This window comes from Rhamphochromis sp. 'chilingali' (assembly GCF_963969265.1).
Source record: "Rhamphochromis sp. 'chilingali' genome assembly, chromosome: 8".
Taxonomy (NCBI): domain Eukaryota; kingdom Metazoa; phylum Chordata; class Actinopteri; order Cichliformes; family Cichlidae; genus Rhamphochromis; species Rhamphochromis sp. 'chilingali'.
Window position 1 is genome coordinate 25,932,499 of NC_137935.1, and position 13,123 is coordinate 25,945,621.

Here is a 13,123-nt window from a genome sequence, read left to right on the forward strand (position 1 = left end):
TCTATAACTGGAAGCTACACATTTCTATACATTTTCTAAATTGCTTTCCTGTTCTGGGTCACTGGGAGGGCTAAAGCCTGAGTCTGTGAAGATCAGGTGAAAGACTGCAAAATGCAGCTTCCAGTCATTTACAGAAAAAGTTCTGGTCATATTTACAGTACAGACGCGTACTTAAATACGGTTTTCTGACCATAGTATTAAGAAACTTCAGTGGATGAACTTTGGCTTTGTATGGAAATCATAAACAGGTAAAAGGCGAAGAAGCAGATTCTAACCATATTTCACTATTAAAGGATAATAAAAGTGTAGTAATACAATAAAAACATAATTTATAATAACTTTTTGTTGCTGTTTACAGAGTAAAAGTAGCTCCTGTTACGTGTTGTTCAAGAGCACCTTGTTCTTAATGTCCTTTTTGGATATTTTACAGGTGTCAGAGGATTTGATGCATCATCTAAAACAGATTTTTATGCCTGATTTAGTATTCTGATACAAGGGTCTCATTGGTAATGAAAAACTTAAGTAGTTTTGACAGGTGGGCCAAAATGAAAGATGCTGACAGCTGTGAATAATGCACTGCCCAATCCATAAAAATCTGCAAACCTGATGCTGTAGTGAGGCCATGATGTGTTTTAATGTAAACTTGGTTGGATTAAATTTTTTGTTTTTATTTTTTTTTACATAAACTTTCAATGAATAAATAGATAAAATGTTACATTTAGATAAAATCCACTTTATCAGCACTTTTAAGTTCTTGTATGTTGTCTGTATGGACTTGCAGTACAGGTGGTCAGAGACTTCAGTAGGAAAGATAAAAGGGATTAAGGAAGTTTTCGATATTTTCATTGTCCTGTGTGTGTGTGTGTGTCCTGCTTTAGGGGTTTAAAGAGTTGTGCATGCTTTCATCACAACTTTTGTACAGAGCGTACAGCAGCATGATGAACAGTGGTTCCTTTTTTGGGCTTTCAACTTTTCAGGCTGCAGAACGAACGATAAGAAGTTTTTATATAAAAATGATGACGTAGATTACAATTCCAGGTCAATTATATACTATCCTCTAAAACTACAGTGCTGTAGCAAGTACAAAAGTGCAAGCACAACATATTGTAACAGCTTCCCCCAGGAAAATCATTCACGTGTGTGTTGCTTACAGGCTGATGAATTGGAGCGGCTGTTTTATCCCTGCACCTGCTTAAACCCCAGAAGTCAGTATTAAAAGTGTGCTATGAGTATGTGTGTTGGTTGGTGTGCATTTGCATTATTATGTCCAATGGTGACTTTATCTTGATCACACACTAATCCATGGGGACACCGTGGGGTGAGAAATCTAGGTCCCCGGTGAATATTCAACTTGTATATCTGGATATGGAGGACAACAGTTTGGTTGATTAAGGAATTTAACAGAGGGCAGCTTATGTTCATGACTACCATCACTGCAACTAATTTACTTTAATCTTCTTCACATATTTTACCAATCAGATTTGTCAGCTGGGCACAAACACAGCTTCAAAAAATTTAGATAATGTTGGTAGGTGCCCACTAGATGTTTAGGGTGGAATCATTAGTTCCCATATCAGCCCTAGAAATGTGCAACTTTTACATTTACTCATCTTTGTGCTGTCCCTAAAAGAATAATTAATGCAGAGATTATTGTTATTAATATTTAGTTTTTATGTGTATTTATTCAGTCCAGTGGTTTTTTTAATGCTAAACAGAGCAAATGTCTTGAGATACTGTTATCAGCGTGTCTTTGATTTGGTGGGTTAATAAGGTTGAAGGCAGCATGCTGATTTGTGCCATAAGAGGACGGTCTTATTACTTTTATACTAAAGGGATGCAAAACATACTCTGCAAGATGTATGTTAATGACATCACTAATGAGGCTATTAGAGCTCATCAATAGTAAACACACACACGCAGTTTTGACACCTTTACGATCTTTCTTTAACCTTTCATGTGTGCAAATAATCCTCACTGCTAGATGCATCTTGTTTGCACCGGTGTAGTTTTCTATTACTCTGCCAACCTGCTTTAACCCGTGTCTCTCTCTTCATCACACTGTTATTAATAACCGTGTGATTTTCTCCTCCCTGCGGATGGAAACATAATATCAAAGGGCAGCTAACCATTTTAATCAGCTTCATCATCATCTCCACCTCCTATACATCCATGCAGGTTGTATAGGAGGATTACCTGGAGACCTGGATGAGTGAAATTCATTTTAACTTTTCACAGAGAAATCAGGAAGAGAAGCGTACTGTCAAACTGTCATGTGATTATGTCAAGCAAAGCCAAATTCAGAGTCTTGTAAAAAAAAAGACCAGCTTGTTAGTCTCCAGACTGTCAGTCTGCTTGACGTTTTGCTGCATACACAGGTTAATATCAACTACAGGTGAAAATGCCTGTAAGCAGACACTGTTGAAGGTAAAGTTTGTAATCGGTCAGATTAACAACTTAGTCTCGTCTTTAAAATATTATCCACATCACCAAACATGATGCAGATCATGTTTGGTGATGTGTTCATTCCGCCGAGGTGTTTGTATTTTATCGAGACCTGACACATTTTTTTTTTCCTATTTATGCAGGAACCTTGGAAAGTCCGGACTCAGAGTATCTTGCTTAGGACTGGGTGAGTAGACTTCACTCTGCTTCACTGCCCCGCTTCTCCACATCGTCCCAAACTCAGAATGATCAGTGAATTGAGCGATTAGGTTTGACCTTTTTTCTCATAAACTAACAAACACTACTGTTGCAAACATGCACATACTAGACCAAATCACTGAGTGTCTAATCAGGTCATAGAGATGCTGTTCTGTGTAGGCTGATGGTAAAATTTCCTTACTTTGTTCTTAGGTTCAATGTAGTCCCACACAAAACCAGTGGCCTGCATTCCTATTTCTGTCACCATGTAGAGCTCTTAAAACAACAGAAGAACCTTTTTTTTTAGGTATACACAAAAATATAACAAAATGTTTTCTACATCTTGTATCGGTTGAACTCCGAGGAGGACTCCTGTTGCTGAAACACAGAGTTGGCTAAATAAAAAGCAACAGCAGCCTGGAGTATATAACCCCTAAATCATAAGACAAACAGTATAGCTATAGTTTTACCAGTGGAGAGAAACTGTATGTAGGCCTGCAAGATAAATGGACACAACTGTGACATAAGCATAACTGTAAAAGAGAACAAATACAGAAGCTGAATTAACCTAAAAATTGAACTCTTGGTAAGAAAACGGTGAGTTTGCTGCTTTGATTTATGGCTTGACTTCCATTGATTGGAAGGATTTTGATTCGTGGCCCACTCTTCCAATTTATTTTTGATGCTTTGATAAATACTGTAGTGGTTTACACATTCAACTAATGAAGATTTCCAGTTCAATCCTGGGAAGAGACACAAATCCATTTGGGGGTTATGTGAGGAAAGGCATCCAGCGTAAAAGTCTTCCAGATCACACACATGGAGCTGCTCGCTGTGGAAAAGAAGAGAGCAACTCAACTATCATCTAATATAATATTAGTGTTAATGTGGAGTTTTTTTTCATTTCTTACAAGAAAAATATATACTCTAGTTTATTTGCTAAACATTTGTCCAGCTTGAATGCCAACCCACGTATTTAAACACATAATATATTTAATTTCAGTCCAGCTTTTGAAGTTATAGAGAAACTAGAGATCATTACCAACTCAGATTCACAGAAGCTAAAATATTTATTATTTTTTCCTGTCCAATTTTTTTGTGGAAGTCCTCTGATATTGCACACACTGATCCAATCGTAGTCGCTGCACCATCATTTATAAATAAGTCATGTATATTCTCATGAGTCCTTCTCCACCACTAACATCCTACCAGTTAGAAAGGGAAACTTGGGTTTGTTTAAAGCTAAGGGCCGTGCAAATAAAACTACATATAATGATGAAATGCCTTAATCATCTTTAGTGTACCTATCAGAAACATTTTTGCAGAGGTGAATATAAATTGATGGCATGTGCAACAGGAAAATAGTTTGTAACAGTTTGACAATAGTTAAGGAGTACTGGTGGCTCTTACTCTTAAGGTGGTCAAGCAGCGATCATCAACAAAATCATATCAAAACTTACAGTGTGTTTTCTAGAGTAGTAGTAGATACAAGGTGTGATCGAAAAGTTCTGGGATCAGGTGCATCAAAATCGATCTGTACCTGATTTAAGTTTGGCCGATCTCCCAGTAAAGGTCATGATCACGAGCAAGCCTAGCTTTCAGCAGGGCTGCTATTTTCAGCTCATCTGGCTGAAAGAGTGATGACCTCAAGGGTTGCTACTCCTTTAGTCCCGGTCAGATTTTATTGAAACTTGCACACAATGTTCTTCTAATGGTTTTTCATCTAAACTGTGCTCAGATCAAGGTCACATTTTTCATTTTGCAGTCAATAATTTGTGAATTGTGGTGGATTCAGGGCCAGATGAGCTCCTACATCATTAATGTTCCGGTTAGATTGCTTCCTGTCCCATTCTGACCACCGCTGTGCACTCAAAGCTTCAGCAGAGAGCAAACACCTGGCCTGAATTACTCTTGGACATTCATGTCTGGTGATGAAAGCTGCATCTTCATCTGTGAGTGAGCAGCTTTTTTAGCATTTTAAACACACTTTGTAGTCGCGGTTAAACAGAGTTTTCTTTACCTGCGTTCGTTATGTTTTTGACACACTGATGTTGTTCCTTAACTATTTGTCAGTTGTCCCGACTTCTCATGTTCATAAAAAGTGCTGCCGATCTCAGAGACGTCAAGTCGACCCAATTTGCTTTCTTGATTCCATTTTCCAGCTGTACCTTCACAGCCTAAACTGCACGTCTGGTTCAAGACACTGGCTAATTTTAGCCTTATGATACATGCACCACTTGTGATGCTTGATTGACATGAAACAACACTGAATGAAACAGTTTCTAGGTTATTTGAGACGATTCCACTCAAAATGTACTGTGGGTATTTTTACTTCACTTGGATATTTCCCGATATAGATCGCAGGAGGAAAGTTTCTCTGTGCTCGTGTCTCGGGTTAATATAGATCCATAAGGCATTAATTTTTCTCATGGACTTTTTTCTCTCCTTTCACCTGAGCTGGTTGAGGCAGACTGCCACCCACCCAGAGTGTGAGGTCTCTGCTTATTACATTTTTTTCTCCCAAACACTTTCTTAAAGGGATCATTAGATTTTAACTAAAGCAATCAAGATGTAATTGAAGACTTTCTGTTTTAATTCAAGGGCTTTAACAAAAGTGTTGCATTAACTGTTTAAGAATTACAGTTAATGCAATAGCAGAAATTCATCAAAGCAGAATTCATCAGTCAGAATCTGATGTTTAAAACAAGCATTAGGTATTCAACTGTTGTAGGTTTAGCTGCTGAGGTTTATCATGTGATGCCACGTGCCCATTAGTCAAGAATGTGGCCAATATGGTGGTTTTTGTCTGTCACTGGATAAAATCTGTCGCAAAGAAGGTTGCTGCATCAAAAACCTCTTAGATCTTGCTTTGGTTGCAGGAAATTGTCATAGTTGTCTGTAGTTTCTCATGTATCTGTAAATACCCACTAATTTTTAGCCCAGCGGTAGTAAAATTTGAGAAAGTTCATTGCAAAGTGGAAGTGGGATAGGTTCACCTTCAGAGTAAAAGTTGCACGTTTGAAACATGTTGGATGCGGCGCTTAGGCACAGCTGTTACATTTTTTTGCTTTTTCTACTTTGCATTGTCTGTTTCACAGTTTCGCTACAGCTCCCAAAGTAGCTGGAGGGTGATTAATTTGGTGGCTGCGACATGCTAGCTACCAATGCAATCACGTGGAGGATTTTGTCAGCCGGCTGGGGAATACTCTTTTTTTCCCCTGGTGTCAAGTGGTTTCCAGATGGTCACAGACGACTCTCTAGGCTTGTGGAACTGGAGCCTCATTCACTTGATCCTACATTGTCGCCATGGTTGTCGTACATTCAAAATGGCAGCTGAGTTAACGTGGCTAGTGGTCACGTGTCTGCAAAACCTCAAACCTTTTGTTGAGCGACAAAAATTACTGCAAAGGCTAAATCAGATGTGTAAGTTTTTGAAGCATCATTAAAAAGTATCTCATGCCATTCATACTGTATATTAAGAGGTGTTTATGTGTAGTATACTATGTATATACTATACAAACATGCACCACCTTTAATTTTAAGGTGACACAGCTTGCTGAATGGATTTCTTAATAAATATGCAGCTGACACAAAATTATTTTCCAGGGACGCCTTTGCGTGCAATGCAGAACTTTTACTTGTGTGGCTGTAAGGTTTGGCTCCTCCTCAGGACGATGCTGAGGGCTGCTGCCTCAGGTGGTTCATGGAAGATTGAGATGTCTGATTCAAACTGGCTGAAATCCACAGTGCAGAAAAGGTCAGCATAATGCTAGCTACCTGCCACACGCTGCGCGCAGGCCAGACATGATGCTGGCAGGGGAGGGGGGGGGGGGGGGGGGGAGAGAGAGACGGCAAAGAGCAGGATGCTAAATTGTGTTTCATTGTCACACTTGATGGTAGAGAAAATAGATGAGGATGTAATGGGTGTACGCTGTGAGAGACTTGTCTGTAGCTATTCTCATAGCTCTACTGTACTGTCAGACCAAAGTTCATCAGAACAAAATATGATGACACACTCAGTCAGTCATGTTAAATCATGGCTGTCAGTTTGCGAAGTTATGACGATGCCATGGGGGATACACAGACTTTTGTGAACATGTGATTTAAGCAGTTGAAAATGTTTTCCCACCTGTTTACTGGCAAATCCTGAGATCTCATCAGTTTTAAACTGTAAATAATCCTGGTTTTCACACTGAGACATTAGATCCATACAGATGAGTTAATCACGTCAGTTTCAGTGATTCAGTGATTTTATCTTTGCTGCACTCTAACCAAGGACCCAGGGCTGCTTTTAAAAGTTAGAAACTGCTCAACTTGGCCAAAAAGAAGTGTGTTTTAGATAAAGCGTCCAAGAGTTATGTAACAATAAAGGAGCAAATTGACCTTGACACGGAGTGGCTGACTTCACACTGCAGCTACTGCAAAAATAATGACTGCTGCTGTGTTTAAGATTCAGAGCAACACTGCTGAGGTGCACTTAAACAAAAGAGGAGAAAAGCAACATTTTCGATATATTTAAGGTGTAATTGCAGTACTGCAAATAAAACATAAATAATAAAGTAGAACAATTTCAGTTTCCATTACTAGGATAGATCACTATTATATTCAATTTGCTGAGGTTATTTTTTTCAGATAAACTTTACAATTAATTCAAATATTTGGAAAAAGTGTCATTGTCACCAAAATCAGGTTGTGTTAACGTTTAATGCAGATATTTGATTAAGAACATGATTTTTTTTGTAACTGAGGGATTCGATTAAGAACACTTAGCATAGCTTGTTTCCAAGCTGTTTCCTTGTGCTTACTCAAAATGTAAAAGATAACCTGCACCACAGATGAATTAGCATTCCCAACAAGTCCAATTCCCAGGGACACAGTGCAGTTTGGAGGGAGAGCTGAGAAGACAAGAACGAGGAAAGTCAAGAAAAAAAGAGGAAAACAAACAACATAACTGCTAACTGTCTTTGTTTAGCAGTTTTGCCCTTGCTCTGCCAGTCTCCATCGCTCACTGTCTTTATCTCTGTGGACCGCGCTTCTTCCCTCCTCATCTCCAATCCTTTCTCCATCCAAACTCTATTTTAACACTAGAAGGATGTAGAAGGATGAAATCTGGAGTGTGCAGTGAGAGCGTTTAATGACATGTGCGTATGTTTCTGTGCAAATCTTTTAGACACTTTTTAATCCAAAATGTGACAAATGAAATGTTAGCTCATCCGGACAATGAGCTAATGAGCATGGTAAGGTGTCCACATTTCTGTCTACAGTTGTCAAGAAATAACTACATAACATTATAACATTATGACCACAGACAGGTGAAGGGAATGACACTGATTGTATCTCCATCATAGCACCTGTTAGTGGCTGGGCTATATTATGGAGCAAGGGAACATCTTGTCCTCAAAGTTGTGTTGGAAGCAGTAAAAATGGACGAGCGCACGGATTTGAGCGAGTTTGACAAAAGGCCATATTGTGATGGCTAGATGACTGGGTCGACTGGGTCAGCGCATCTCCAAACTGCAGCTCTTGTGGGGGATTACTGGTCTGCAGTGGTCAGCATCTATCAAAAGCGGTCAAAGGAAGAACCGTGGTGAACCAGCAACAGGGTCACGGGTGGCCAAGGTTAATTGATCTGCATGGTGAGCAAAGGCTGGCCCGTGTGGTCAGATCCAACAGACGAGCTGCTGTAGCTCACATTGCCAAAAAGGTTTATGCTAATTCTGATGGAAAGGTGTCAGAATGCACAGTCTGTCGCTGTTTGTTGTGCATGCGGCTGCATAGCCACAGAGCATTCAGAGTGCCCATGCTGACATCTGTTCAGCACTGGATCATGAAACAGTGGAAGAAGTTGGCCTGGTTTGATGAACCATGTTTTCTTTCACATCACTTGAATAGCTGGGTGAGTGTTACCCGGGCAACACCTAGCACTAGGATTCCCTGGTGGCTGTGACCTCTTCCCAGAGCTCAGTCCAATCCATGGAGGCCCCACCTCGCAGCTTAAAGGACCTGCTGCTGACATCATCCTGATACCACAGCACACCTTCAGAGGAATGGAGTCCACGACTCGACGGGTCAGGGCTGTTTTGGCAAGTGCAAAGATTTGAACAAGTTTGTTTCACAGCACTTTACTGATAAGTGTAAGATTTAAAAGTGCCTTAAAAGTACTCCACGGTATTGGTCATCATAAAATATATTTGGATCTTAGATATACTTAATCATTAAAAATAATTATTCTCTCAGAACACTCATAAAAGGCATAAAGGTTCATGATTTGGATTTTCATGAAGACAGGAAACTCCAGTTATTTAGAAATTGTTCTGCAGTCCTCAGTTTAAGTTTGCTCAGTCTAGCTGACACACACTAGTGTGCAGGGACATTTCTGTTGCAGTCCTATTCAAGTTCTAAAGAACTGAATTGAAACTCCTTCACAGCACGAGTATGCAGAAGCTCTGTGCCTGTGCAGTTACAGCAGGCAGTGCAATGATCACACCACCAAACAAAGCTCACTTTGCAGTGTTTTCAGATTAATCTGTCTTTTAACGACGTGCAAACAAGTGGGAAAAAACTGTTTATTAATCCAACACTACTCAGCGAGTTCTGCCTCCTATTTTTCCTGGCAGCCTTCCACAATAAGAAACTGTTTACACACTCTCACTGAAGCTGACAGTTAAATATAATCTGTTTATTAGTATCTGAAGCTCAGTTTAATCAGTTATTTCCATCCCACTAACAATTAATCAACCTCTTCCACATTCAGTCAAAGCCTAATGTCATGTTAGCTCAATTTATTTTCATATGAAACTGAAAAAGTCACAGACCGTGTAACGACTGTCTGCAAATGTAAAAACCTCTCACCAGTTAATGGAAAATGAATTGATTTTTTTAAAAAGGTGATTATCACAAGTGAGAGACCTGGAGGGTGGATTAACTGATAGGTGATTAGTGAATTCATCGCGTCCTCTCAGTGTTGGCTGTCTGCTGCTGCAGATAAACCATTATCTCTTCAGTCAGTGAGAAAGCTAACAGAGTGCCTATAGGGGTCTGCAGTGGCCTCACTATGCTGTCAACACACACTGGCTCCAGCAGTGCTGATTGGTTGTGGAACATGGAAAACAGAGTGTTTGTGGAAACCTATTTTTAGTTGCTGACAAAACCAAAAATAAAGTCGATGCAGAATTCATGATCAGCATTATTTGAGTCTTCAGCACTTCTGTGTGAACCCAAAAACTTTGTAATCTGTCATCTCGCTCATAGCACACAATCCAGGACCTTTTTTCCCCCCTTTAAAGCCTGCTGCACTGATGCGGCACAATTGATTGATGAATTCTTAAAATGGCTCTCCTGGAAAATCCTGCAGTGTTTAAGACAGGAAGAGGTCGGACCTCTGTGTGCGTGTCGCCGTGTCGCCGAGATTAACAGATTAACTTTAACTTGTACTTTCATGCAATTCAATGAAAATGATCACCTTTATTAGTTCAGCCTCAGTAATCAGTCATACTTCGCCATGCAACACTTAAAGTTTCCTCCTACTTTTCACTCAAGTCCTCTGTGGCTGTAACCTTGGTCTTCAGGTAGTGATATAACCACTGCCAACAAACTGCATCTGATGATCTGAGCTGGCTCTTGCTGATCATCTTAGGAACAAGAGATGAGGCAGTTTATGACAAATGCCTTTTTTTAAGTTCCTGTATTTCTAGAATTTATATATATATACTTTCTTATGTTGTTGGCTTGTTCACTACCTGTGAGCCACACTGTAGCCAAAAGAGTAGACAAGGTAGAAATAGATATGGATTTAACAGGAGACGAAGGATGAAAATCAATAAAACTTGTGCAGGAGACAAAGGCATAAAACTGGAATGAAAATAGGTCCAAAGGAGTCTGTGTGTGTGCGTGTGCGTGTGCGTGTGCGTGTGTGTGTGTGTGTGTGTGTGTGTGTGTGTGTGTGTGTGTGTGTGCGTGTGTGCGTGTGCGTGTGCGTGTGTGTGTGTGTGTGTGTGTGTGTGTGTGTGTGTGTGTGTGTGTGTGTGCGTGTGCGTGTGTGAGAGAGAGAGAGAGAGAGAGAGAATGAGTTTTTCTTTGTGTTTGTGTGTATGTATTATAAAAATAAAAGGCACCATACAAGGTATAAAATACAGATCAAAATACCAAAAAACATGCATATCTAGCTATGCATAAATATGCATATGCCTCAGTATGGAGGTTCATATCCATACATAAATATGGTTATTAACTGATTTTAGACATTTAAATAGCCCCACAGTGTGTTGTTGGAAGGACCAGGGGATTTTTGTTAGTTTAATATACTCACTTCAAACTTTCAGTACCTTTGCTGATTCAGCCTTTCCATTTGCAGCCAGAAAGGTTCAAAATACTGAAAAGAAGAGTGAAGAGGTCGGTTTAAGTGAGACAGAGAAATGCTTCATCTAAATTTGTGCCATCCATCACACTGCCAGGCACCGGACTTGGGTCCACTTCTGAGAAATTTAGGTTAAAAGGACTCACACAAAGCTCTTTCCACAAAGCTGCTTATATTCTCATCATATTCCTCCCCTTTAACTTCTTCTTGCGATCGTATTGGTTTATTTTGGTTTTACTTCACCTGCTTTTTGAAAACAAATTCTAATCTGATAGAAAAGGTCGAGGAAGCCGAAATGAGAAAGGCATTTAGACTTATGTCTGTTCCATTATTATAAATGTTACCGATTTGTTTCTTGATGTGAACAGTTTTTAGCTTTAGAAAAAGGCTCTGCAAGGTTATCAGGTTTATTATTGTTGCATAGCAACATCAAGTGACTCTTCCAGCACTTTCCACTGGCAGCTGCAAGGAAAAAAAAAGAGGAAAAAAAAAGAAAGCTTGTCTTTTTTCAGGGCTTTAATTTCCATCAAACAGAAACGTCAGCTGGATCTCGGAGAGCAGTGGCCTTGACACTAGAGCTCCGCAGGGTTTTCATCCCACGCTGAGCCTCAGACACAGAGCCCAGAGCAGTCACTGGACATCGTCAGCTGTGATTACATTTCCACCATGCTGGAGACAGCTTTAAGGGATGATTGAGCCCACACACACACAGACACACACAACGTCCAAATGTCGACACGGATATTACAACACACAGCGGCGAACTTTATGCGCACGTGTTGATAAGAAATGACCCGCGCTGTACATACACTGTATAATAAGGATTAGCCCTCATGACTGCACCGCAGGTACACTCGAGGCGTACGGAAGCTGCCATGGTAACATGTGTTAAGGAAGTCTAAAGGCAGCTTTTTCCACCCGCCGCTGGCGTCACTTCACCCAGGCTCCACCTCTGCTTAAAAAACTTTTGATGATGATGTATGTTTAAACCCCATCTTTTTTTTTTTAGCTCCTTATTAAATCAGTTTCATTATGCACCAAAAAGATCCAATACATCCTCCGGGGGTCATCTGTAAGTTAAACCTCAGTGGAGTTGATGCTGCTGCAATGTATGGAATAATGAGCTGTAGGATATCAAAAGCATCCTGCCTGTTGGGAATGAAGAGTTTCTTCTCATTTCCCGACGCTTTCTCTGAGGTTTATAAATTGTTTCATGACAGCCGAGCTGCTGAGGTCAACAAGGCCTGAAGAAGAAAGACTGCGTGTTCACTTGGTGTGAAATTGGGACCACTAGAGCACGGAGTGGGCAAGAGAATGACGATATAATACATTTAATAAAAAAGAGAGCAGAAATAGGTGGAGACTAGCATGGCCCGGAGGTAATTAACAAATATCCTAAGAAAGAGAGTGATCGGTTGGCTAGTTGGTTGGAGGGGTTGCTTTATTAGCCTCATCACTATTGGAAATGAATACTGAGAGAAATATAGAAGGACACACCATGTTCTCTGTGACTTACTGAAAGCAATGTTTGTACTAAAAATGATCAAAATGTATAGGTCAGTACATGAAATTCACGTGATCCAAATAAAATGTTTATATGTGTTACAAAAAGAGATCAGTGAGTATGAATAGATTAATAAAATCTAACTGATGCTTGTAAAATGTGTTATGTTCTGGATCAGTATTGGCACTGAAATCGTCCTCTGTGAAGCCCATTGTAAAACTGAAGTACATAGTTGGACTGTGTAGGTCCAGGTGTTTTCAGTCCCATTGTCACAGGTGTATAAAGACAAGCGTGTAGCCATGCAGTCAAGGCTTTGTGAAAGAATCAGTCCTCCTAAAGATCTCACTGAATTCAAGCGTGGAGATGTAATCGGATGCCACTGTTGCAGCAAATCAGTTTACGAAATGTCTCGGTCTCCTTCAGAGAAGCTGGATGAGGTGGCTAGGGATAGAGTGGTCTGGGTTTCTCTCCTTAGACTGCTGCTGCCCGATGGATGGATGGATGGTTGGTTGGTTGGTTGGTTGGATAAATAACTTTAGGAACTACAGTAACTTAGCCATGGAGTGCTAGACCCTGTAAAGGTAGAGAGTGAGGTTGTGGAGAGGTGCACAGTGAATGAAAGT

General features: G+C 40.1%; 1 protein-coding gene across 3 annotated transcripts in view; it reads left to right on the forward strand.

Annotated features, from left to right (window-relative positions):
* Window positions 1-13,123, forward strand: part of kcnab1a (potassium voltage-gated channel subfamily A regulatory beta subunit 1a) — a gene marked incomplete at its 5' end in the record, with an annotated part of 152,283 nt that overhangs the window by 118,245 nt on the left and 20,915 nt on the right. For all 3 annotated transcript variants that reach the window (XM_080890039.1, XM_080890038.1, XM_080890040.1), the window contains one exon: window positions 2,586-2,629. In XM_080890039.1, coding sequence (XP_080746165.1) covers window positions 2,586-2,629 — 44 coding nt within the window. The remainder of the gene's footprint in view (window positions 1-2,585; window positions 2,630-13,123) is intronic.